The sequence below is a fragment of the Solea senegalensis genome, linkage group LG3 (genome assembly GCF_019176455.1).
Source record: "Solea senegalensis isolate Sse05_10M linkage group LG3, IFAPA_SoseM_1, whole genome shotgun sequence".
In the NCBI taxonomy this organism is placed as follows: Eukaryota; Metazoa; Chordata; class Actinopteri; order Pleuronectiformes; family Soleidae; genus Solea; species Solea senegalensis.
The window spans coordinates 28,033,233-28,060,703 of NC_058023.1; the positions used below are offsets into that span (position 1 = coordinate 28,033,233).

The 27,471-nt window shown below is 41.4% G+C and overlaps 1 protein-coding gene across 3 annotated transcripts in view; it reads left to right on the plus strand.

Annotated features, from left to right (window-relative positions):
• Positions 1 to 1,061: 1,061 nt before the first annotated feature.
• The window catches only part of atxn7l1 (ataxin 7-like 1), a 33,419-nt gene continuing 7,009 nt past the window's right edge, over positions 1,062 to 27,471 (plus strand). For 2 of the 3 annotated variants that reach the window (XM_044020571.1, XM_044020569.1), the window contains exons 1-9: positions 1,062 to 1,213; positions 1,716 to 1,784; positions 8,675 to 8,779; positions 17,183 to 17,306; positions 18,963 to 19,152; positions 19,823 to 20,268; positions 24,338 to 24,420; positions 25,881 to 26,119; positions 26,850 to 27,063. In XM_044020571.1, the coding sequence (XP_043876506.1) occupies positions 17,291 to 17,306; positions 18,963 to 19,152; positions 19,823 to 20,268; positions 24,338 to 24,420; positions 25,881 to 26,119; positions 26,850 to 27,063 (1,188 nt within the window). In that variant the 5' untranslated portion in view covers positions 1,062 to 1,213; positions 1,716 to 1,784; positions 8,675 to 8,779; positions 17,183 to 17,290. Of the gene's footprint in view, positions 1,214 to 1,421; positions 1,511 to 1,715; positions 1,785 to 8,674; positions 8,780 to 17,182; positions 17,307 to 18,962; positions 19,153 to 19,822; positions 20,269 to 24,337; positions 24,421 to 25,880; positions 26,120 to 26,849; positions 27,064 to 27,471 lie in introns of those variants that run through there. The other variant, XM_044020570.1, reaches the window with a different exon arrangement.

Here is a 27,471-nt window from a genome sequence, read left to right on the forward strand (position 1 = left end):
CTTTTGTTCATTGTCTTCATATTTGTTATGCACATGTTAACCTTTGAGGGGGAAAACAAAAAGTGATACATATCTCTCCAGCCTTTCGTGTCGCTCCGTTGTCTTTGTTGTGATTCGTACAAATAATTATGACACAAGTGTACCACTGAACCGACTGAAGTGATCAGTTGACATCAAGTTTGCACCGTGTGCTGTAGGTCGTCTTTCCAGCCACAAGAGGTCATTGTGGTGCCATGTGCTTGCCAGACTTGAGTCAAGTGGGGAAGCCAAATGTCAGAGGATCATTTTACATAAACAACTGATGAAACACGTGATGAATTCAGGTGGATTTAATGATTTGGTTTCTCTATTCACCCTTTCAGTCAAGTGTCACCTCAGTGAGGGAGAACAGCTGTGTGGAGTTCTGTATCATCTTCTTTCCAGCATAGTGTATTTTATTACCTTTACTGTAGTGTTATAACTTGTACAACTTAAACTTGGCTTGTTGGATGTTATTTAAACTAAGGACAGATTATTCCCACAAATAGTCATTTTAGAAAAAACACATAAGAAAGGCTTTTATTTTACAGCCAAAAACCTGTTACAGTACCTGTTTGATTTTTATTTTTTCAATGTATATCAAACTGATACATCTGCTAAAGTGACTTCAAGTTGGAAAGTCCACAAATTCCAATAAACATCTCTATCTTCCATTTTGATATACAGCCTTATGGATTTTATGTCATAAAGTCTATATAGTCTTATATACTTTATAGACTTTAGACATAATTGTCATCCATATTTGGCCAAAGAGACACCAAAAATAAACAATGGACAGTGAAAATGTCTTCAAAAGCCCTGAACAAAGTGCTCAGTGTCCAAGATAGATAAATAGAATCTGTGGCAGATATGTGAAGTATTCATTAAATGATATTATTTAATTAGTTATTTGTTTTGAAGGAAAGAAGGAAAGACATTTTCAGACTATCCTCCCTCCCTCAACAACCTCTCAACCCTCCGACTACGACCGAGCCGAACCGAAGACTGCCGAAAACGACGTCACCATAGCTCGTTCTTTCGGTTTTCGCTCGCTGCGAGAGAGAGAGACTCGCAGCAAAGCTACGAGAAGGAAGAGCAATGGCGACACTGGATCGCCAAATACCAAGTCCGGATAGCTTCATCTGCGAGCCTTGGTCTTCCTTCGTCCGTGCAACTGAATTACGTCCCGTTGACAGTAAGTTCGTACGTCGCTAACGTTGTTGTTTTCGCGGCGAAACTGTCGGGAAGTGCGTGGTCCCAACTGTCTGTGATTGAGTTGAGAAAGCAGGCAGGTTGTCCGCCTGTCTGTCTGTCTGACCGCCTGTCTGTCTGTCAGAGCGCAGCGGAGTAACTGTCAAAAAACATTACTATTACCACACAATATGCAACATCCACGAGCTTGTTGCTTTCGACAGCCGCGCGCAGGCGACGCAGCACGGACTCGCTGCCTTTGACGCGTGCGGCAGCGATAATCCTCCTCAAGTGTCCAGCTGTAAGTTTGTTAGCTTTGACAGCTCCACTTGATTTAGGAAGCCAGCGCAGGCGCTAACAAGCTAATGCTAAACAGAGTCCTGCAGCATGGCTGCACGCATGGCCCCAAAGTTTGTTGTTGTTGTTGTTGTGAGTGAATGCTGCCTGCTGGTTGTTTCTGTAGATGTTGTTAAAGTGGCTGTTTGTGTTTGTTCGTGTTCACACAGACACAGACTCGTCCTCGGGTGATAAAGAGCTCCACTGCCACAGAGAAGCCGTTCAGCTCAGCACACAAGGTAAGGAAGTTTACACCATCACCACCATCACTATATCATCATTGTAGTGAGTAAACCTACGGCTGACACTGTTGTTGTTTTTGTGCACATGAGTGGTCAGGTTTTTCCTCTTTATTTAACCAGCAGACTCTACTCCAGAAAAGAAACATACAAAAACAGCACAGCTTACAAAGGCACTTTATAATATACACTATCTTAAAATGTCAATATATTTTCTTTTCCTCTTTTGGTTTCTGGGAATACTCTGGATGTGGACTCCCATGCTGGGGCCAGTTTAGGTTTTCAATTAACAATGACCAGTCCTTGACCTAGTGGGGACTTGAACCGGCAACGGTCTCCCTGTTATGTGTACGCATGGGCTTTTTTCTTGTTCTCCTGTTTCCTCACACAGTCCAAAAACATGTTGAGGTTAAATTCTGTGTTTCCCAATCCTGGTCCTCGGGGACACTTGTCCTACATGTTTGAAGCCTGCAGCACACTAGAGGATAATTGGGCAGATTTCAGTCACGATCTGGCCCTGTAGCATCTGTAGCGTCTTCCTGGTTCTGAACAGCGATTGGGGCCGTGAGCAGAACCCCACAATAATCAATGAGAGCGAGTTTAACCAGGAAATGGATGTTGGATCCTTTTGTTTCAAATGTAACTTGAGCCAAGTTGATTCCGTCTGCTCAGCCATGACTACATCTACAATTGTTTTTTTTTGCATTTCTCAGCACAAATCATCGCATGCACAGCTAATAACGACAGTTCGCCTCCATGTCTGTTTGTATTCTGAAGTCACGTTCAATCACATTTGGCTCGGACACTTTTGTTCTTGCGATGTTGTTCAGTTGATACAACTATTTTATCCCTGTTCCCAGGGCTGAAACAAAATATTATTCTCTCTCTTTTAATCAATTGAAATTTGCAGAAAACAATGACAAATGCCTACAGTTAGCCTTAATTTCCTAGAACCCTGGAAGGTGGATTTACATCAGGCTTGAGCAGACCAACATAGAACAACCCCCCCATCACCATCACCACCCAAAACATACTTTTACTTTCATTTCTTAATCTGCAATTTACAAGTCAACACTATTTACTGTCTCCCAACATTAGGCAAACTTCATCACTTTTTTTTTAAATGATAAAAAGCTGTCTGATTTCAGCTTCTTAAATGTAATTATTGCCGCTCACGGTCTTACTTCCTCAATCAGTCAATTAACAAGCTTCTTAAATGTGAATATTTTCTGCTTTCTTTGCCCACATAACAAATAAATCATGAACACTGAGCAATTTTGAGTTTTGGGAAAAATAACATTTTAAGGCCTTATTTTATGGCAATTTAATGGAGCAAACTACTCACAGATTCTTAAAGAATCAACAGAATAATCACTAATGAAAATACTCAGCAGTGCTTGTACACCACTTTAGTGGTTGTAGTTTTCTTTCATAGCAAGTTCATTTTTCCTTTTCTCTTCTGGAGGTTAAAAGGCTTTCATTCAAACAGGCAGACTGTCAAAAGCTGCACTTCTTTGCACTGCGTAAGTGTCAGAGTTGTTGAAAGAAAATCATTTTCTTTATCCTGAAAACAGAATCCCAGCCAAGGGCGTCATCGGTGTCTGTACTATTATTTTCATTGAAGTGGTACATCATCTAATTATAGCATACTACTCGAAGGACTTTGATTTAGTTGCTTGAACTGTATGTATTTTCATTTCATCCCCAAAAAAAGTTAGTACTACTAGCTATAATACTTATTATTTGCTCTGTTAATAATAGGTTTGCATTATGTGTAAGTGTATACAGTATATCAATGAGTTATTGGGTAGCAGTGAGCGGGTTTCCTTCACCCCTCCCCAGCACGGCGTCCCTAGGGACAGAGCCAGCGGAGTTCCTCCGCAGCAGCTCACCACGTTCAGGTTCCCACAGGAGCACAGTAACGCGCTTGAGTCATCACTAAAACTCTGAGCTTGCCACAGCCCTCGTAGCTACGCACTGACGCACACACTGAGCCGGGGAAAGTCTTCTCACTCACGCTGGTCGAATACCAGCCTCTCACCCCCTCATTCCCCACACACACACACACACACACGCACGCTCTCACTCACATGCCTCATCTTCCTCTTTCAGAGCCAGACTGGAACAGTGTTTGCAGAATTGCTGATCTGCCGGTAACACGACATTAAAGCCTGCTGAGCGTGATATGCACGTACACACGTACACGCTCAGTCTTCACACTTTACAAACCTGAGAATCCGCTCCGTATAAAGTCACAGACGGTACGTGTGTTTACTCACGTGACAGCTCAGTGCATGCAGCCAGGTTGGCACACATTGTTTGTTGTTTTTGGGACTACGCTCTCTATCTCTCCCGCATCGACACTCCTTGTCCACTTTATTAGGTACACAGGACAGCTAATAGAATAACAGGAGTTGTACCCACTGCGGACTTCCGGGGTGGGGGAAAAAGCAATCGATTCTTAGGTGCATCAATTCTGAATCGATTCACAAATGTGCAAATTCCGATAATAGACGGTGAATCACCATGCAGCCAAATGATACCAGGCTATCATTTTTGACCCATACCACTCAGCCCTAATTTGGTGTAAGGAGTCGTTATTTAGATTACTGTTGCCTTTCTATTATCTCAAACCAGTCTGGTCAGTCTGCTCTGGGCAAACAATGTCTTTGTCGATGCCAGAGGTCGGAGAACTGCCACTCAGTGGATATTTTCTCTCTCTGTTTGTTTTTATTTTGGACCGTTCTCTGAAAACCCTGGAGAGGGTTGTGCTTTGAAGTCCCACGCCAGATTCAAAGTCACTCGCATCAACCGACTTCCTCGTTCTGATGCTCGGTTTGAACTTCAGCAGCAGCCCAAGTTGATGCCATATGATCGGCTGATTGGGTATTTGTGTTGAGAAGCAGTCGAACAGGTGTAATTAAGAAAGTGGCGGGTGAGTTTCTATGACGTGTTTACTCACTTGGCAGCCAAGTGCACTCATTATCTGTTGATCATGGGGCCGTTTTGGCAGATAGTGTTGTTCGGTGCGCACCGTGATGTCTTGTATCTATGTGTTTGTCTCCTGACTTGACTTGAGCGACTGCTTCTCTCACCCCATCCCCTATTTGTACGTTCGCTCTTTCTATAAAGAATGTGATTCCCTGGAAGGTAGTCCCTGGAAGTTTACCTAATTCCCATATTGCATGTTTTTGGACTGTGGGAGGAAGTCGGAGAAAATGCACGCACACACGGTAAGAACACGCAAATTAAACAAAAACAGGCAGATCAGAGGAGGAATTCCCTGTAAAGTATGATTTAATTAAACATGCTTGGAGGATAAATGTACTAAAAAGCAAGGAAAGGATCTTTCTTGTCGTTATCCAACTGAAATTGCAATGTCGGATCAGACATTGTGGCGACGGAACGCAGGCGCCACAATAGACCAACCCACACAGACCCGGGAATCGAGGAAGAAACCACCCAGACGTTGCTAATTTAGTCATTCTGATGTTGTTTGTGCTGAAATAGTTGAAGCCAAAATGAAATTCTTGCCTTTATAAAAGTATATATCACAAAGTGTACTTTTTTGCTTTAGCGTAGTTAATACACATACGTATTGACAACATGTGATTATTGATTTGGAATGAGCTTATCATGGACAGATCCGTTGTTTAAATAAGGCAAGGCAAGTTTATTCATATAGCACACTTCAAATAGCTTTGCAATAAAAAGAAAGAGAAATACAGCAGCAGCTGCAGCCTTAAAGATATAAAAGGCATAATAAAACATAATAAAAACACTTAAATTGAGAGGTAAAAGAAAGAGCGGAAGAAAATATTAAAAGAAAGAAAGTTGCAGTTATGGCTGTGGTGCAGCAGTTTAATTTAAACGTGGTGTCAAACAGGTAGGTATTCACGCTAGATTTAAGAGACTGAATTGATTTAGCTGACGCACAATCTCATCTAGGAGTTTGTTCTAGATCTTTGGGGCGTGTTTAGTCTCGGTTCTGGGGACGCAGAGCAAACGTGACCCAGATGGTGGTGGTCTGGATGGTTCATAGTGAGCCAGCAGGTCAGAGATTTTCTAGTTCAGGGGACCACCGGACCAGTAAAATAATAGCATAATGTCCTAGAAACAACAAGATCTCCAAATGTTTCCCTTTGTTTTACATTTAATGAAGTATCTTTTTACAAAGATACTACAGGAGAAGCTACAGGAAAGGGCCTTGATGAGTGTCTGCTAGTGTTGTCTTTCTGCTTCTTCGCTAGCGAAAATCTTTGGGGGGCCGGTACTTGACTTGAAACACCTGAAACCCGTCAGTGGGTGAAACTCATAGCACGGCTGGGCGATCGAAAAACAATCGAAGACAATAGGGCTGTGAATGGCTAATCACTTCCTTTCTGAACCCTCCCTTGTCTGACTCAGTGGGCGGTCCTCTCACTAAAGCAAGAGCTTAAAACTCACTGCAGCACTCTGAAAGATTTTAGGGGGCGGAACCTGACTGGAAACACCTGAAACCCACCAGTGGGTGAAACTCGTAGCATGGCTGGGTGATCAAAAAACAAATATAATGAACAACGGGAAATGCCTTGAGAAAAATAAGTGCAATTTACCATTTACACATGTGCATAGCACCTTCAATGGAATCTACAATGGAACAAAACATTTAATCAGGTATCTGGAACTGAAAAATATAATATATGACATTACGATTAGATTCACAAATTCATCCTGCGGGCCGGATTGGACCCTCGGGTGGGCCGGTTCTGGCCTGCGGGCCGTATGTTTGACGCCCCTGGTCTAAAGTGCTTTATGGACTGATATTTTAAAATGGATTCAGTCCTCCAATCTAATGTCATCAGTACCAATAGATATTTAGTCTAACTGGATGATGCCAGCACTCTCAACACACGTACGCAAACATCCGTCCTTGTGATTCATCCTGTTTGTTATCCACATGTTCAAAGCTGGTCGTCAGGCACATTCTGCCCGCGGTGGTTGAATGTGTGTTAATTGTTGCCATGGCGATGTTGCGAGATCCTGGAGAATGTACTCGTTTGTAGACGCTAGATCAGGTAATTGTAGTTTCACCGTCTGCGATTTGTCAACGAAGCCATTTTATTGCCTGTTATAATAAAGTCTCCCTGGAAGGATTTCAGTTTTCTCCCTGGCTTGTAGTCAAAACCACTTTCTGATGATCAGGGGAGATTAGATTGTGACCAAAAAAAGGAAAGCTTGTTAGTTTTTCCTTGTTGTTTTAACACGGATGTTGGTGATGTTTCAGTCCCCTTTTGAAAAAAACCTCAAAAACCTGGCACTGATTTGTACCATTTTGTATTTTAAGCCAGATTTGTATCAGAGGCTTCTTTGTAATAAACAAGACACTGGTTTGTTTCTGGATTCTCCAGCCAGATGTGATAAGCTTGTTTACCGCCTCTCGTGTTGTGCCTCTCTTCCAAGCTCGGCGGCAGTTGTTTGCAGAACGTGCCTCCCCTTGCACAGTCGTCGCTGAAAAGCTCTTAAATACCACCTATGATGATTGACTGCGGGGGTCATTTCCTCACTCTGTTTTTTGGTTTTGTGCCTCTGTAACTGTTGCTGTGCTACTTCAGGCCAGCGGTTCTCTGTCTGTGCCTGTGCCACTTTCAAACGCTTTACGTTGACAAGCAACTTCATCCTGAAGCTAATTCGCTGTTCATTTGTGTTTTCTAGGTGTAATCAGGGTGCAGTGATGGACTTTTTTAAGTAGCTCCTAACATGCTTATTCACCAGTGAGTGATTGTTTTTGTAGTTCCATTTTCCGCCTTGTCAGTCTTTTGGCAAACTCTGACGGTTGGCCTGACACACACACACACACACAGACACACGTACACAGGCAAACGAAATAGGCGGCACACTTTGTTTGCATTAGAATTGGCAGATGCAGAGGAAATTGCGTTCTTCTTTGCTTCTTTCTTCTTCTTTTTTTTTTTTAAATACTCCCACTGAACTTCTATTTTTTTCTCTGGAATTTGCCAGAAAAAAAAATCTCTTTTTTTTTGTAGCAGCTCATAGTTTGTTGTTTTTTTTAAAAAAAAAAGAAAAAGACACACACACACACATACTTGCGGTGATGCTGATCAGCTTTTTGAGTTTGAAAACGTGTTTGTTGACCTGCCAACGGTGTTTCCAGACTCTTTGTTCCACAGCAGCGGCGGCTCATTTTACAAAGTCATCCTTCATCTTTTACTGCCGAGAAACCTTTTGAAATGTAAATATTTAAGACGGCATTTCAGATTTCGCCTCGCCTTTTTGTTCCGCGTGCATCCGCATTTGTTTTTGGACAAACGCTGCATTTGTGTTTCTCTTTCCTCTCGCCGAGATGAACTTATTTTTGTACAACATCCGCGATGTAATCGCACGGCATTTCTTTTATTGTGATCGTCGTGAATGGAGATAAACATTAATAATGTTGCACGTGAGCGACTTACTCGCTAACATACAGTCCTTGCGATTATTTTTGTAACGTGCCAAAGAATCCCTGATACACATACATTTAATGAACTGAAGTTATTTCCACGTGACAAGATTGAGTTATGGAATTTGGAGAGTTTCATTGATAATATTTTGCATACTCACCCAACAGCAGATGCAGATATACATCTATTTAACTGAGCAAAATAAAGAAAGGAGTCAAGTAGTTAGCCTATTTAGCCCACTGTTGTAGGCATTAGTCATATCAGCACATCTTGGTGTGTTTGCCGACATCTGATAATCTATTTTAAAGCCAATATCTGCTGATATCGTGCCAATAATGTATATATAATGTCATGCATCCCTAAATGTTTCACTCAAATGCAATTTTCAGTTTTAAATATGTGTAAATCTACCAAGATTCCATCTTTTTTCTCTCTTCTTGTCTGTTGCAGAGATGTTTGTCTACAGCCAGTTTCCAGCACTGGACGATTTTTCTCTCGTTGTGTGCCATGTCTGCGATAAGGTGGTCACCCCTCAGGGCATACTCACGCACTACGGTAAGACACGGCATGAACCGTCCGCTCATAGTCCTGCACATCCTGCAGACTGACGACAGCTGAAACACACTAAATAATTCACAGAATAATTGACTAAATGTAGCACTGTGTGCAGAGGCTTTTCTCAAGCAATTATGGGTCTTTTCTTTTTAATACAAGCAGAATTTCTCTTTCCAAGCAACTCTTCTGAAGCTGATCAGTTGATTTTGATCCTATAGAGTTTTAGTTTACACTGAAAAGATGAGACATATTGAGATTTTTAGAAATGTCCTTGCTTAATGTTGGAGATGAGCATATTTCAGGAATTTTTAAGGCTTTTTAAGTGATCTACAGTTCGGCATTGTGCGAGGGCAGGGGAGGGGGTAAGGTAAGCGCTAGGACAGAAGACGCTCTTGGAAGAGCTTGGTTTTCAAGAGCTTCTTTGAGATAGACGGGGACCCCACTGATCTGGTAGTGCTCGGTCGGGTGGGACATCACACAAAGAGAGTCTGGATTTTCTTGTACAGGGGTGTTGGCACCGCCAGACAACACTCCTTTCGTCTTGCCAGGTTGAACTCTTCTTGCGCTGCTCGTCTCTAATGCCTCCTCAGCTGAGTTGGGTGGAGATAAACAACTTCTAAGAAAAATAATCATCTGATCACATTGCAATAATTATTTCTGTTGGGAGTTCAGGCTGTAAGGTTTTTTTAAGGTTTGAATGTGAACGTTCCCCGCAAGTTTGATAATGGAAGGAGTGATTGTCTCTCATTTTCAACTCTGCAATGAAATGATCTTGTGAAGATGTTGCCCGAGTTGTAGATGTCAAAGAAAAGTTTGATTCAATGAAAGAAAATGTGAGATAGTTACAGTATGTATTCATCTCTAGAGGAGTAGAATCCAACTTCCGTTCCTCCGAGTCTTTGTCTCGTTTGTTTTTGATTATGGCTCCACTGAGCGCGCTCACATCTGCCCACTAGCTGCTGCTTCCGTCTGTTGGCAGCACGTGCACTGGCCTCAGCCGTCTGCCGGGGTGGGGCAAGGGTGCACGACACGTGGTCATGCTTAACGAACACACGCACACACACACACACACGAGAGGAGAGAGGCCAGAGGAGATCTATGCACACACACGCTCACACACACACACACACACACACACACACTTTTTCACTTTCTGTTTCTCAGCAGAAAGAGGTCAGTGGTGTCTAATACACACACACACACATTCTTGGCAGCCCTGTTGTTTTGTCCCTGCTCTTGTGCCCCTTTGTTGGCAGCGTTTTCCGCTTGCTGAAACACACAGACACACACATCGAGTCAGGTAACAACAGGTCTAAAACACACACACACACACACAAACACTCTCAAGAGTAGAACATTCTGGAGAGCTCACCATATCGAAAATTCCTGAAATTATTAGAAGCAGCCGTTGTAGTGGTCCAATCGGGCCAAGCTTGGTGCAGACTTGGAGAAAAGTTGTTGCTTTGAGTTGTTTTTTTGTTTTACAACTTTACAAGCATGGTAACTGCATCACAGTGGCCAGAAATAACTGACTATGGTTGATTCAGTGACTTCATTCTTAAATTTGATGCATGACATAGCCAATTACTCTTCATCACGTCATGAACGATGCTCCAGGAATTGCCCCACATTCTTGGGTTGATTTATGCATTTCCTCCGATTGTTGCACTCTCCCATCAAGCCTAAGTACGTTGCCATTCTTCTCCACGAGGGTTCTTTAAAAGTTGTGACCCCGCTGACCATGTAAGAGTCTTATTCTCTGGCCTCGTTTGTGGTATCGGTGCTCGTGTCTTATCACGCCGTCTGCACTCATGCTTGAAATGCACATCAAATCAGCACTGGAGCTTTACATATAGACACTTGCATATATGTATATGCACAGGATTGAAGGGTGCCCCATTATAGAAATTGAATAGAATTGATTATTTCAAACGATAACTTGAAACAAATGGAATTTATTGCACCAAAAAAAAAACCCTCAAATGATTGTTTATTGTATACATCTTTACTCACGCTGAGAGTTTAATCCTTGGATTCCACCGATCGCCTGTGTTGTATTTTTTCCGCATTGCCGGATGGTGAGTGGGACAGGAAGTCAGACACTGTTGCAAAATTAAAAGCATTATTTTCAGAATAGCAGCCCCCGTTATAGTAATCCATAATCGAAACATTTCAGCCCTACCACCGTTTTTTCTCACGCACACTTCTTTTCTTTTTCTTGCCGTCTGGTCGAGACATTGTTGAGAGGTGTAGCGAGGCTTTCTTAAGTTTAGAAACATTCAGCATTTTTTGACCCTTGCCGTGTTTGAATCTGCATGATTGAGTTTTTGAGTTGAAATCGTGAATAAACATAACTTCATTTCTATTATTGCTATACATATCTTGCAAGTAGCTCCACAAAACCTAATCAAAACGCTTTATATACATATGATTTTACACATCAGATACATTTAAAGGACTTTTTTTTAATTGAAATGTACTTAAATCAAGGCCAACATGTTTATTCTTAGCGTAAATGGCCCCAGTGGGATGTGGTATAAATCCCTCACAGTTGCAGCATTTCTAAAATGAGCTTGTAAAGAGAGAAAATGCTTGTGGGTGCACATTTAAGCCCATTATTGACAGACCAGGGTGTTTATAAAGACACCCCCCCCCCAAACAAGTTAAGTTTGCATGATTTCACAAGTCATTTGTTTTTAAAGCTGCTGTAATTGATGCCATTTTCCTTTCACTGAACATGAGAGAGTAGGGTGATGATAAGAGTTGTATATGTGAATATGCTTTAAAGGCATTTCTGTTTGTGTTAATAGGGTCTCTGTGGCATGTTCACACGTTATTCCCGCTGAAGTGGTTTCCTTACTTTTCTGCTAACCTCTCCCTGCTGTGTGCGCGAGTGTGGAGCGCATGCTGAAAGGGTCGTGTTGCTGCTGTGGTGTGGGAGTGTCTGTCAGACTCTCATGACTCGTCTTGCAACTCCTCTCTGTAGTGGTGGGTTAGTCGAGGTCTGACGCAGTCGAGGTCGGCAGATCTTCGTGTTCCCTTTTCAGAGGTAATTTCAGAGGTGTTTGTTGATCAAATTATGAGATGTTTGTCTTGCAATTGGGTTTTATTTTTCAGCTACTTTTATGAGTCATATATGATGTCATTCTCTTGTTTTGCTGTACTGTGTCATGTGGTAAAATGGACACTTAAAGGATCTGATAGTAACACCACAAAATAGTACAGGAGGCTGTAGTGACAGCTGCATTTACATCTCCACTTCTCTCATACCACCAATCACAACAACAACAAAATATTGAGGAAACAATGAATCTACGTTAAAAATAACCTTCAACTCCCTTAGCTGATTATTTTCATAATCGATTAATCTGTCCATCATTCCTTCAAGTAATCGAGTCATCACTTGATTCGGAAAATTGTTGATCAGTGTTTTACAAACCTGGAAAAGCAACCAGAACATATTCATTTAATAATCGAAAGAGATTAAGTAGATTCATTTAGTAATCGAGTAACAATCGAGTTTTTGATTCACAAACAGGAGAAATAAACAATTAATTTAACAATCATTGCAGGGATGCAGCGATTCATTGATGATTAATCTATTACGAAATCAATCGTCAGCTATTTTGATCATCAATTATTTGTTTTAGAGGGTTTTTTTTTTATATAATTACAACAAGTTTTCTGATTTTTCAGCTTCTTAAATGTGAATATTTTCTGTTCCGTCGCTTCATTTGACAAAGAAATCTTAAAAACTGAGCACATTTTTTGTTGTTTACGGACCAAACTAGTACTTGATATACTGGGGACATGATCTCAAAACTCTAATTGTGATACATAAGGAAATAATGTAGTACCTATAAATGTGTCCTCTTACTTTTACACAACACATGTCCTGTGAGAAAATTCTCAAGCATGCTGAAGGCACCTCATGTTTGCAGTAGTACTTAAACTAGAATGCCTCCTCTCCTCCTTCCTTCCAGTGCACTGTTACGTTGCCTGTTTTGTGGTTATTGACTCACTTTAACTGAATCAATATCTCTGTGGAACCCTCATAGACATTTTCTCCAAACGTCCTCACATTCCTCCCTCCCTCTCTGACATGTCCCCCGGTGCTCTCTCAATGTAAACAAACCCAGCTGAGCTTCTGAGAGCCTCCGCTTCCTCATCGAGCGGCGGCCCCGCCCACAGGATGAGTCGGCAGCCAATTGGCAGCCGGCTTGGCCCTCTCGGCATCGCCATAACAACAGGCAGGAGGAGAGCTTAGTAGTGAGAGTAGTGCCCTTGTGGTTGAGAGGTTTAGTGACCTTGCCTTGGGCAGTTGTCCGTGGACTGTAAACCGGTACGAGGAGTTCTCTGTCAAAACACAATGTATCTCAGAAAAAAACACAAGTTGTAAATGATATGTTATTGTGTTATGAATGGATAAATACTTTTTGCTCGCCAATAATTTATACAGCGTTTGATTTAGTGTTTTAATTTTGCCGAATTACTCATTTTGAGTCAGATTATTTTTCCTAGGAACCTGCACTTAAAATAAAAAATAAAAATAAAATTGTAAAACTACACTATACCTGCCTGGATAATTAAAACCAAACAGACTACCAGAATGGCATAGCTTTGACTGCTCTAACATTATTTACATGCTATTTAAATCAATGATTTGCTGCATTTTGTTACTAATGCTGTGTTTCCACTACATGGTCCCAGCTCGCCTCGCCAACACGGTTTGGTTTGTTTTCCATTACAATATAGTACCTCCTCAAGGTGGGCGGAGTCACCACCAGTTTTCAGTGTAATCAGTTCATTATCGCTACTTAATGTCTCCTCGCGGCGGGCGCTGCTCGAATGAAGGGGGAGGAAACTTGGGCTGGAAGTTACCTGGTAGAAGAAGAGGGAGTTTACAGTGGGATAATAGCGGAGAAAGCTACGTGAAGAGATGCCCCATCCACGTTCAATACATAGACTTGATGTACTTTGTTCTCGAGGTTGTGAATAAATAATTAAATCCTGCACTTTTTACGGACGTTAAAATTTTTCTTCAGATAGAAAGATATTCGAAGGTATCGCTATATGATTGTCTTGCGATATATTGATTCTCACAGAATCATTGTATTGTGATATTATTGGTATCGGGGAACAAGCATCGCGTAAACGTATCGTATTGTGATTCCCACTTATCGTTTCCCACAGTATGATGAATGAACGAATGAATTTTATTGTCATGACACACAGGATTATAAATCAGAAAAATGAAAATTGCACCAACTATTAAGGGAAAAACAATCTTAAATTGCACGCGTTGTGACAGGGCGATACCAGGTTTTTGTGTCCGATACCGAACTCACAAAGACATAATTCTCCAACTCTAACCGTTTTCAATGACATTTTTTTACAGTCCGTACATAGTGAAGAATATGATATATAGGATTTTTGGATTGTCTCGGATCTTACATTTATATCTGTCCGACCTCCAATCCAGTGATTCTGACGGATTCCCACCCCTATATATAAAATGCACTTTATGAAACTTGCACATTCGGTGTCTGTCTAGCGATTTGACTGGATGATACACACACGCACACAGTCAGTCACTGATTGGCTGGAATTGTGGCACTGAAATAATGCCCTGACAGTTCAGTCCTACATATAGACATTCCCCCAGCGTGCAGCATCCCCCGTGGAGCGGTGCAGTTGATTATAATGATGTGGCTCCTTTTGTGTTAACTTTGTGAAATAATGTGTGATTTAACGTGTGAGCGCTTTATCGCCGCATACCTGTGAATGTGGCACTGGACTTTGATCCTGCTCCTGTGAATACAGCTGCCTCTGCTTCCACTGGCCTATTTACACACCTGCCAGCCGCACATGCTCACATATGCAAATTATACTTAGCGTGTGTGTGTGCGCGCGCAGCCATTTTTCTTTACATTCTGCACATAGACGTTCGGCGACGTTTTACTGTACTTCCAGCCTTTACGTGATGTGAAAAACATACCGGGCGCGCGATCGCCCACACGGTTCCATACCGATGCTCACGCACACTCACCTGTTGTGTATTTGCACAACATGAACGTGCACTTTGCACACAAACTACACACACACACACACTACCTCCATCACCTGCAGCACACTTTATGTTGTGCGCGTGTGCAGTCTTGAGCAAACACACAGTGGGGTAGATCAGTTTGTTCTCTGCTCAGCTCTGTGTTTCATGCTGCTGTTAGCAGCCGGTTACTACACTCACTTACACACATAGTTGTTTAGCTGCAGTGTGAGACACACGTCGGTCAATAACAATGACAATTTCATTTCCTGGAATAAATCCACACTATAGAGACTGGTTTGTTCAGCTATCACTAGAGCTGCAACGATTCATCAATTAAAGTTTTCCGATTTTTCAGCTTCCTAAATGTGAATATTTTCAGGTTTTTTTTGCTCCATATAACAAAGAAAACAGTCAACAAGTGTGTCTTTATTGTCTTTATTGGTGTTGTCTGCGATCCGTGCGTGTTTCAGTTTGTGCCATGTCCACTTTTGGAGGTTCTGCTCATTCCGGCCCTGCATTTTATTCTATTTTATTTTATTTTGTTTTAATACTGAGTTGCTAAAGCTAAAGCAATTTTGGTTTAAGGAGGGAAAGAAAATTGCAGTTCTAAATTTTTCGACACCCAAGTGTCATGATATGATCAAATCATGACAAAAGCGTATTAATCCCAAATTCATTTCTGAATAAAGAATCACATTTTTGTACCTTTAATTAGTAGTTTGATTATATTATATATATTACAGGTGTTGTGACGAGTGGCCCATATTCATTCAAATCAAAATAGTTTTTATTTTAATGTCCTATTAGCATGTTTTGGTGCTCTCCTGGGCAAGTTATGAGTGAGAATTGCTTGAGTACTATACTCTGTCAATGTCAATAAAGTTGAATTTGAATGTGAATCTGAATAATGAGGTTGGTGTTAATGATTGAGTGACATTTTAGCACCACCGCTTAATAAAAAGTGGACGTATAGTTTTCCACTTCTCCCTAGAACGTCAGTGCGGTTCGTAAACATATATTGAATAACCACCAGAGGGCGACTTTACTGGTTGTAAAAACAACTCAATTTGAATAGAAGTCTATGGGGAAAAAATGGGCTTTTACCTTTTTACTTGATTAATATTGAAAGTAAACATTTTCAGTTTCAGCTGAGTAAATTATATAAGTATGACGATATTGCTAACATTATAAGTGTACTATTATTTAAGTATGATTATTGTTGCTAATGATGATCAGGATTTTTGTGTATATATTGATTGAATGAAATAGCCTTATAAATTATTAGTCCTGGCAGGACCTGATAAATTTTGACTTCTGTATAATTTAGATAAAGGATTAATCTAATCTCTCTCTTTTTTGTCATTTATAGGATATGATAAGATAGAGAGTCTTTTATTAGTAGTAAATTTACATTGTCAGAGCAGCAAAGACAGTAAAGATAAAAATAAATAATAAACATGCATTTTCAAGAAAGTACACCATATGTTGCCGCAGCTCTCGCTATTTTCTAGCTTTTTTCCCTTAAAACTTTTACATTTTCCCTCCTATTTAGTGTGTGTTATGATTTGTAGACTTTTATGTATCATTGTTATCTTCAGTAGAACTTGGTGTGAGTTTTGTTAATTATGTTCACATTTAGAAGGAAAAAATAGACAAGAAAGCACGGCAGGTGACGTCTGTGAACTTTAGTTTGTTGTTTATTGAATAAAGAAAGAAATAAGGCACCTTGATAAGGTGGTTTAACGTTTTTTTTTTTTTAGCACTTTAATGACCATTAATGTAATTTTGTATGTACTGTCTCTCTGTGTCTGCCTCTGAATGTGTGTGTGTGTGTGTAGTTGAATCACAGTTGTTTTTAATTAGACTTTGGCGTGAACACATCACACTCTCTTGTAAGTATTTTAAGGCAGGGCCTGAGAAGAAAATAAAAAGGAAGATGTTTACAGACAGATGGTGGAATATTTGGATATTTGTCACCATTCGGTGTAGGAGTCTGCAGGAGCGCGCTTGCATGCATGTGTGGTTTTTGCAGCGGACGTGAGGCAACGTTTAAATTTAGAAGGGCCGGCGTGATTGCCCACATGACTTTTCACAGCGTTCCGTCTTATCAGCAGAAAAGGAAACTCGGGGTAACCACAGTGGCTGCTCTTGTCACCAGCTTTCCCGCGTCGCTTAAATCTCCATCAGAGCTGTCGAACCTGCTGGTTAGAGAGAGAGCGGCACACACCTATTTTGTCTGCTCCGTTATTTGCCGCCATGAAAACACCACCTTTACTGTATGCGTGCGCTGGGTGTTTCCCCCGCCTCCTATCTATGTGTTTATGACGTGTTCAACCCCTCTGTTTTCCATCCAGGTAGCTGGGGTGTAGTTTCCCTGTGAGACAGACAGAGAGACAAACAGTCCTGGACCACAACACCACCACCCCTCCCATTCCCTCCCCCACCCTGCACCCTGCAAAGACATGCATAGCAAGAACCGTAAGTGTCAACTCCTCTCCTCTCCTCGTAAAAACTCTCCCCCCACAGCCTTGTGACATGCCCCACCACACACACACACACACACACACACACCTTTTCCTCCCTCCCTCCCTCCTTATGAGTCTTAGCATCCTTTCACTTCACTCACTATCAGAGAAGCTGCTAATGAGTAAAAGTCCATTTCATTGATTTGTAAATACTTCATTCTTCCTCTTTGTTTTCCTGGCACACATTTTCTTTCCCATTTTACAACGCAGCCATCTGGCACCTACATAAGCAGGGTAAACAAAAAGAAAGAAAAAAAAGTTGATTTAAATACCACACTGCATTACTCACAACTTTAATCAGGTGCTAAGATGCCAATGGGCTCCAAAAATGACCTTCTAGCACTACAGGATTGAGTATAATTAAGATTAAGAATAAATCTCTTAATTGTGTGTCTCCGTCATACATCTGTGTGACCTCGCACGTCTCGCTGATCTCCTCCTGGATTCAGTACAGAGAAAGGACTGCGTTGGTTTAATATAATGCATTCTATAAGGAAATTGTGCACAAGAAAATCTGAAATAATTGAGATGAAATTGAAACAGTGCTTGAAAACAAAGGCTTGGGTGTAAAAATAGACAATCCATTATAAGTCAAAATCTATTGCTAAACTGTGTGACTCAAGAATATGTAAGTCCCATTTATGATTTACATATAATTAACGCAAATCCAATTTTCTTACTACTTTACCTATTTGCGAAAAAAATGGAGGTTGTTTAAATGAGGGAAAGTTTGTATAATCTAAGAGGAAAATAACCAAAGATGTGCATATAAATGTTAAAAATCGTTATCAGTTGTCAGTCAAACACTGTCAAATGTGGATTACTTTGACTAAAAAAATAATATAATAATAATCATATTGCAATTATTGTGACCAGTTCCGAAATAATTCATAATTTGTATGACTGATCATTTTTAAATCTCAACTCTCATTTTCATGAATAATTATTCATAAGAGTTGGCCATATTTTCGGGCCTTTAAATTCCTGCAAAATCTTCTCAAAATGCTGTTTTGCCTCACATTTTTTTCTTTATTAAATAATCGGTTGTGTTGTGATTTTCATTTATTTTCCTATTAGTTGCGCATTCCTACACTGAATATGCTAAAAAGAACTGAATACATTGATTTAATCTTGCAATAGACTATTAAATATTTAAGTTTATGGACATAATTATGTTAAAACTACCACTGACAAAAGCTCACATCATTTCTGTTGTTGTTTTTAAACTTCTTATTGAGTGAGCTAAGAGGAGTAGGTGTGAGTAAGCTTAAGCTTCAGCCTACACCCTTTACACTTCTTCTTTGTGATATATATATATATTTTTTTCAACTCCTTAAAATGAATAGGAATAGATAAAGAATCTTTGTTTGTTAGTTCATTTTTATTTCGGTGCCACATCCCACATGGGATTATATGACACCGTCTTTTATTAAAAGGAGTGAATCTTCCAGTGAGACATGTATGAGCAAGAAATCAAACAATGAAAAAACTATGGTAAATTACTTCCTAAGGCTTCATATAATATATACTGTACATTAAAAATAACATCAACAGGTTTAAAGGTTTTTATATGTAGACAGCGATATGCTAACGATGTTATCCGTTGCAGAGAAACGCCATGGCTCCCCCCTCCCCTCCCGCAGCCCGCTGGTCCCCATGAAGCCCAAAGCGCCGCCAGCAGTGGCCCCCAGTCCCGGGGACACGCTGGCCTTCAGGGTCCCGAAAGAGTTCCCTCACTCCCGATTCAGCAAGGCACCCCTCGCCGTCTATCCGCCGAAGGGGGCGCGGAACAAAACATGGTGGGTGCACATGCATGGTGGTTCTTGTTTTCAGTTCCAGCATCCACGTTTTTACCATTTCATTTTATGGTATTTTGTGTCACTGTTTTATTGTAATTTTATAGTTATTGCACTCATTTTTGTTCCATTGATGTGGGTTTTATATAAACCTCCATACTTATTTTAAAGCTCCTTCAGTCATATATTTTTTTTAAGGCTTATTTTATTTATATATATATATATATATATATTTTTAATTGTTAATTGTTTTCATCTATTTTTGTATCAGAGTATCCTCTGTCGCATATTTATTTTATGTGATAATTAGGGCTGAACAATTAATTAAACACCGCAATTAGCAAGTCATAAGACTGCAATTTAACTGATCTTTTTTTAATCACCCATAAACAGTGATAAACAGTTCATATCTTTAAGTTGTCCTTCATATTTGTGTGTAGTTTACATCTTGTTTTAAGATACAAATACTAAACTAAAGCTTCAAATCAAATCAAAATATTTATAATATTTATGTGCTGCTCGATGTGTTTTCTTGTTCTTAATGTGAAAATGGATATCAGTAATAAGTTCAATAATATAAGTTTTTTCTTAAAATATCGCCACAATACTGACACTCACTGTCAGATTGAATGTTCTTAAAGCATGTACTTTTTCTCGTTCTTTACTTCCTCAGCGTGTCTCTTCCAGTAGTAAGCCTCAAGAAGATGCCCTGCCTCAGTCGAGGTGACTCGACGTCCCACGTGCGCCTCACCTCTGCTCCCTCCTCGTCCTCCTCCTATTCCCCGTCGTCCTCCCTCACTCCCCCGGCCTCTCAGCGCTCCGGCGAGAAGCTCACGAATGGCCGTGGCAGCAGCAGCAGTGGGCCGTCCACGCCGCGCTCCGCCACGCCTCCGTCTTCTCTGGACAGGAGGCCCAGTCCGTCGCGGTCGCCCCTGGACAGACGGCCGTCGTCCACGCCTTCTCCTTCCACGCTCGACCGGAAACCCTCCCCGGCAACTTTGCTTTCACAGCGATCTGGCGCCGCGTCGTCGTTATCGTCAACACTGTCGTCTTCGCCGTTGGAAAAGAAACAACAGAACGGGACGAAGGCTTCCTCCAAGTCACACAGGAGACTGTCAGGTTAGTTCTTTGAAATAATATCCCTCAATGATTCTCTTCTGTGGAGGTGCACCTGCTTGTAGATCATCTGCGGTTGCAGCAAGAACCCGTCGCTGAGGGATTTGTATGTGTTCCGTGGCCGGTGGACCCTCTACCAATCCTCTGTCTCATCATCTCATCTCTATTAGACAGCGTAGGATGAGCAAGGGGAGGAAGAGTAGCGTTAAGAGGAGCGCGGAAGCTAGTCCCTGTGTGTAACAAGCAGATGTTCAGTTTAAATAAGTTTGAAAATACTGCATTGTTGACGTTAATGCCTCAAGATACAACAATGCACATGACCACTTTTAAGACCAGCACACCCATGAGCGCACTGATGGACTTGCGACCTACAGAGTGTGGGCGTTGAGCATGGAAATGACAGCTGTGTCGATTGGAAACTACTAGCAACGACGCTGCACACAACTTTGCATCTGGTATAAGACAGAGCCCTCAGATTTAATCTAACTACTTTAAATTCATGTAGACACACACATTTCACAGCCTCAATGTGCAGCTACAGACAGGATTGAACTGTTTGTATTGTCAGTAAATATCGGTGCTTTTCCACAGCACACTTCAAGCACTACTCGGCTCGGCTCGACTACACAGTTTGGGTATCAGGCACGTCGCTTTCCATTATTCCATATTACCTCCTCAGTGAGGGCAGTGTCGTCATAGCAAGGGGTTTGTGATTTGGTAGTGATTAACGCATGTTTCCAGGATCTTTTTAAGTCTCTTTACTTGATCTACAGTTCGGCATTGTTCGGTTTGATTCCTGTGTAGGACATCGGGCTCATGACTCTTCCAGTGATGACACTGTCTGCCAATCAGTGGAAGGCAAATCCGTTGATGTCACATTTAAGTATCGGCTTAGGTCGCTTACAACCACGCCAGAGCAGGTACTACAAAACAATCACCAGGTACTGAAAAGAAAAGCGAAAAAAAAAAAAAGCCATGTCATGCCAAGTTGTGCTAGAACTGTATGGTAGAAAAGTGCCGTATGTGTTTAATGTACAGAATGGTAAAAACAGCAGTGGCGCCATCAATGAGCCTTGAGGAACCCCACAGTTTCTGCCAGTTGCCACTGCTGACAGCTTCATTCTTACATTTCAACTTTTTTCTCATCATCTCAAACTCAGACCTAAGAATATGCATAACATTCTCGTTACAGAGAGTTGTGATGAATGCTAAAGGCTATGGCTGTCTCTCTAATCCGTCTTTCCTCCTCTCCCGTGTCTCATCGTTTGCGCCACGTCTCGCTGTGCTCAAAGTGTCTGATTTACACCCTCTAATTCATGCGCTCCCACTGCCAAGAAGCTGCTCGTCTTCTTGAGAGATTTCCCCCCACCTCCTGCGTCTCTATTTTTTATCATCCTCTCACTCTCCACCTCCAGCCCTGACCTCCTCCTCTCCCTTTCTCACGCAGACTCTCATATTCGGCTTTGATTTACTTCACACACTGATATCTCAGTCTGGAGGTCTCACGCTGCTCGTCATGACCGTCTTTCTCACTCATCTTCTTCTTGCGGTCTGTCTTATTAGGTTTCCCCTCTATCATCAGTGTCTTCACAACACACCACACAAACCCATCCTACTCTCTCTCTTCTCTACACTTCCGTTTTTAAGTCGCTGTGTGAACTTTTTAGGAAGCATGAGAGAGCTTTGTTTATATCTACAAGATCTGTGTAGTAGTTGCACATTCGCATGTGTCTTCCTGCCCCGCTCCATGTCCATCAGTAGCTTTGGACTCGTACCTCAAACACAGAAAGATTACAGGGATTATAGCAAAGGGCCAGCACAAGATTACAGCCCTCTGACAGCAACACTGTTTAAGATAACCTGCTGACTGCAGGTTGTTGTTGGCTGGGGGAGTTTAAGTGCAGTAACAAAGGTCCATCTTTGGTTGAGCAATCCTGCCTGTCATTTTGCTATGGCAAGGAAAATTGACAAAAATGTGGTTTCAAATGCGTTGGTGTCTCCACTTAGATTTGTCATTTATTAGTTGAGGCAGCGTGTGCATAACACGTATTGTTGTGTTGATTAAGGCCACGTCCAGACGGAAACGGCACGGAAACGCAAACAATCTTTTTTCTTTGCCATTTTCAAAAAGTCCCCCTTAAAGACGGCATCGTTTCAGGAAATACTTTAAACGCTGAGGAGCAAACAGAGAAGAAGACGTTAACATTAAACATTAGCTATAATAACAGAAACCGACACAGAATGAACTGAACCAGGGAAAGAAAGGGAAATAATGTCTGCTTGATTAGGTTTACAATTTGTGCCGTTTCCGTGTCAATATTTAGCGACTTTACAGACCTCCGGCGCCACTTTTTTCACCCCTGAGTGTGGAAAGACAGGACGTGTTCTAGTGATATGTATTATATACTATGATTTTTCTGGTCCCTTAAAGGGGACATATTATGCAAAATCAACTTTTTAACCATTTTAATACTTATATTTGGGACTCTGGAGGCCCTACCAGTTGCCACACTTTGACAACTGGTAGGTTGCCATGTTTTCGTGGTCCCCCTTAGTGTAAGTATAGGCGATAAAACACTCGATGTTGAAATAGGGAAATAGGGTATAATATGTCCCCTTTAAAACGCCGTCTCTGTCTCTGGCAAAAACAAGTATGCATATTCACCTAAATCCGTTTCAGCTCCATACAACTCTGTGTTTATTGGTAAAATAGTTTATTTGGTGGGACGGAAGGATTCTTGCAAACATGATTGTGAGATATTGAAAATTGCACTTAAATCAAGCAATCCATGTGCCAATCACAGCTGCTGCTGTTACCGACCTCCATGCAGCTCCAATTCGCTTTCCCGGATGAAGAAATAATGCTTTTAAGGACAGATGCGCAGCGTATAACTTACCAAATTACAGTAGAAGCACACAAAACAAGACTTTCTCATCTCTTTCTCACCCACTCTATGTATGTGAGAGAGAGAGAGGGTGGGGGCTGGGGAGAGAAAACTAGGTCATAGGTCTTTGAGCCCACAGACCACAAATTCACTGGTGGAGATAGAGGTTCTGCACTGGAGCTTTACAAAATAACATTGATTTACTCACCAACGTCTGGTATTCAAGGACTCTAATCTGAAGGCACTACTTTACGGACCTGCTTAAACAAAACCCAGCATGAAGTGTTGAATACCATTTTAAATAATTCATATCATTTACTATTTAAGTGTTCACTGTTTTAGTCTCTTTTTATTACTTTGTCTACTTTCAGGAAACCTGCAATAACTAATGTTATGGGCAGTTGAGAATCTCATGTTTTCATTTATCTGGTAAACTTGTAACAAAACGGCTATATCCTTTGGATGTGTGCAACGTTGTCATGTTTCTCAACATGAGTCATGTTGAGTGATGCAATATTCACGCTTGTGAGTATCTAAATTCTGACTCCTGGGGGAAATTACCCCACTGTGTGTTCACCAGTTGCCTGTCTGTGTTTCTTTGCTGTTTACTAATGTGCAGGTAGTGAGCTTCTTTTTTTCTTTATTCTTTTTTTTTTTTTTTACTTTTACTGAGAACAGCTGCTCACTGTGTCTGGAAACTATGCTGATTAGAGCTGTGAGAGTGAACAGTAAACACTAGCAAATCGGAACAGTAAACTAAAACAAATGAGAATGCGTCGCAGTGCTCTGTCACGCTGAGAAATGAAGAGTCGTGCCATTTCTTCTAGGTGCAGAGAAAGCACAAGTCTGTGGGGGGAATTAGCCTACTTCTCACTCGTGTTACAGCATCTGTAAACATTTCCTTAAGGAGCTAATGGTGTCAGTGGCTGATTTTAGCTGTTCCTCAGTAGGAAAATAGATGATAAAGCACGTCACATAGGAGTGTATCGATTACCGTATTGCACGAGAAAGGATGAAGATATATCGCCAAATCGATATTCTGACCCACTCTGTGCGACTGTCAAATGGCGAAACTTCAGACTTCAAAGGGGGAGTTCTTTTTTGCAACGTCTGTGGTTAATATAATCATTGTAGCAGCTGAGAAATATTGTTGTGAAGTCATATCTGTGTGTGTGTATATTCCACAGGGAGAGTGTTTGATCCCAACAAGCACTGTGGAGTCCAGGATCCGGAGACCAAACGACCCTGCACGCGGTCTCTCACCTGCAAGGTAAGACAGCAAACGCACACACGATTGCCCACCCACGTGTTATTTCTGTGGCGGCGGCCACAACGACAATAATAATTTCTGACCCGTCTTCCTGCTTCCTGTCTGAGGCCGTCTCGCCAGGAAGTCAGCTTTGTTTGTTTATGTGAGTAATTATTAAAAGGCATCACGGCCGTATGACTCCCCGTGATTTCTGTTCACTTAACACTTGGTGCTCAAGTATTACAGAGGTAATTATAGACGCGCGACAAGGCTGCAATGTCTTCCTGCAGCAATACTTAATTTTACTGTCCTTTAATTACCTCAAGCAATCTTTACTAATTACTTCAAACTGGTTGTTAAGTCCTTAGCGATGCTCTAGACCAGTGTGTTTATATTTTTCGCAGTGATCCGTGAGAATAGCTGCGTCTATGTTCCTTCCTACCCCGTTCTGTTAGTGAATTGGTTTAGCCGAAAATTAAGTTTAAGTTTGCACCTTTTGCACCAAAATCTCAATATTTGTAAACATATAAACAATATTTGCTCTACCACAGTTTGTCTCTATAAAAATATGTTCTATTTAAAAAATAATATGAGTAAAACAGTGTGCAGTGTCCGTGTCAGGGTGTGGGTGAAGTTATTTTTAAATACCGGGACATATCGCTCCATGTAATCTCTCCTTTCATCCACCTGCTCTTTGCTGCACTTTCAGTGGCTTATTTTTATTCTCTTACTTTCCTCACACAAGAGTAAATGTGAGTTATAGTTGGAAGTGCTGGCCTTACACTTTTTCAGCTACTTAATTATGTCCTTGATTTGTAGATGATGTACGTACCACGAGTAATATTCCTAGTGCTGTTATGTCATCATTGGAGATATTTGCCAAAACGCATTAAAATCTAAATGTCACATTTTTTCAGCTTTGCAGGTTTCGTCAAAAATCGTCTTCTCATTTTTTAAAGTTTACGAAGAGGCTCTTAGACTTAATATAACCTGTAAATGAGTGCAGGAAACCAAGCCGCTTTCTTTCCACGAGCAGTTTTGCCTGCACTGTGCAAAAGATGCAAAGATCTGTCGTTTGATTCCAAACTCTCACGCGAAAGAACCAAATATCTGTAAACATTTTGTGGCGTCCATCTGTGGGGGTGATTTTGTGCAACAGTTTGAGTCCGAATAAAAATAAATAAACAGTTTTAAAAGGCACAAACTAACTTTTCTGAAGAGGCATATGGATGATTATATGAGGTTTTCTAACAACTGTTATGGGTGACATAGAATGGGAACAGTCCTTTTATAGTATATAGAACTGGGATAGTTCATTATATTTATATAGTATTTGGTTGTTTTTACAATTTGTTTCCTATATTTAATTTTTCATTTATGGGTTTTTCTGTAAAATAATTTATATATAAAATATATATATACTTTTTGTTTTGCAAAAAACATTGTTGAACTTTGTTTTGTCCTCTCGTTTTTCGTCACAGACTCACTCGCTAACCCACCGCCGAGCCGTCCCCGGTCGCAGGAAACACTTCAACATCCTCCTGGCGGAACACAAGGGACGAGCGAAAGAGACGGAGAAGGACGGGGAAGGCGTGCAGGGAGCGAAGGAACGCTGCGGCCAGACTACCGCTACACAGGAGAGTCCCAGCAAGCCTAGCTGCCCCAACGGTCGCCCTCTGTCCACGCTCAAACTTCGGCTGGCAAACGCTCACATACCCAGGTAGGAGAGTGGACCGACACAGGATTGCACAGGATGTTTTTACGTTTAAAGTCGATATAATTTAGAAAGTAAAACCTTTTTCTGTGGTGATTTCCATCTCATTTTGTGGTTCTTATTATCTAAAGTTCTGTTTTTAAACGCTCATTATCCTACTGTGCCATCCTGACATACTCGTGGGCAGTGCTGCTCCATCCGTGTTTGTGATGTTTTGCCACCAGGGGGTGCTGTAAACAAGCGTGAAGGGAGGGAGAAACAATAGCAGAAGGATGTCAAGTCTGCCCTTGTCACAGTGTTATAAGAAACTCATTTCCTCTTTCCACTTAGTATACGATCCCTTGTTTGAGAAAGGAAGTTATTTAGGGTTCTGTGGCCTTGGCGGACATTCACAGTGATTTGACAGGGCTGATATGACACGAGTTTTCTGTCACATTGTTTGTCATTCTCTGTCTTTGTTCTCCACTCTGTTTGTTTTCCATTTCCTTTTTATTCCATTTCCTCACCGCACACCTCTCCAGTCTCCTCTCGTCCACATTAATCTTTTGTTTTCTCTTTCACTTCTCTTTTATTTATGCTCGTCTCTCATGCAGCATGATCCTTCTTCTCCGTGTCTCCACATCAATCTCCCTCTCCATTTATGTCTATCTCCGTCCCCGTTTGTTTCCTTACACCTCTATCAGCACTTACCATATGTCACCTTCACCCTGCTATCTTTCTAATATGTCCACTCCAGGGTCCCGGGGGGCTACGTCAACGCCACCTCCAGTTCTGTGCCCCCAGCACCGGCCCCTGCTGTGGCCGCTAACCCGGAGCTATCCCCTCTCAGCTGGGTGACGGCAGTGGGAGACGGCAGTCGGGTTTCCAGCGATGAGGGAGAGGCTGAGACTCCAGACGACACGGACCGACCTGCCGTTCTCTACTCTAATCACCACCCGCAGCCTTTAGGGGTAAATACCACGTCTGCTTTTAGACATGTTCATGGTCCATAACCTGAGGGCCCTTCAGGCAGTTTCTTCCAATTTTGCCTCGCAAGGTTTTGCTTTTTAAACGGCATTAAGAGGAGTTGTTTTGTTTGTGTTCAGCCCCAGCTGCAGTTCCTTATATCCAGTGTTGTTATTTCAAAGAAGGAGCAGAGGAGATGATGTTACTTTGTCTTGGAGATAACTTAGAAAAATGGATCGCCTGACACCGTTCAAATCATTGAACGCTTGGATCAGTCGCACATGTTTAATCAGTAACAAATAACAATGTATGAAACCAGCAAAGTGGGTGTCATCTGCCTAACTGTCACCCGCGGAGGTTGCCAAGCAACCGGTGGCTAATTTTGGCCAAATTTTCCCAAACATTTCCCATTG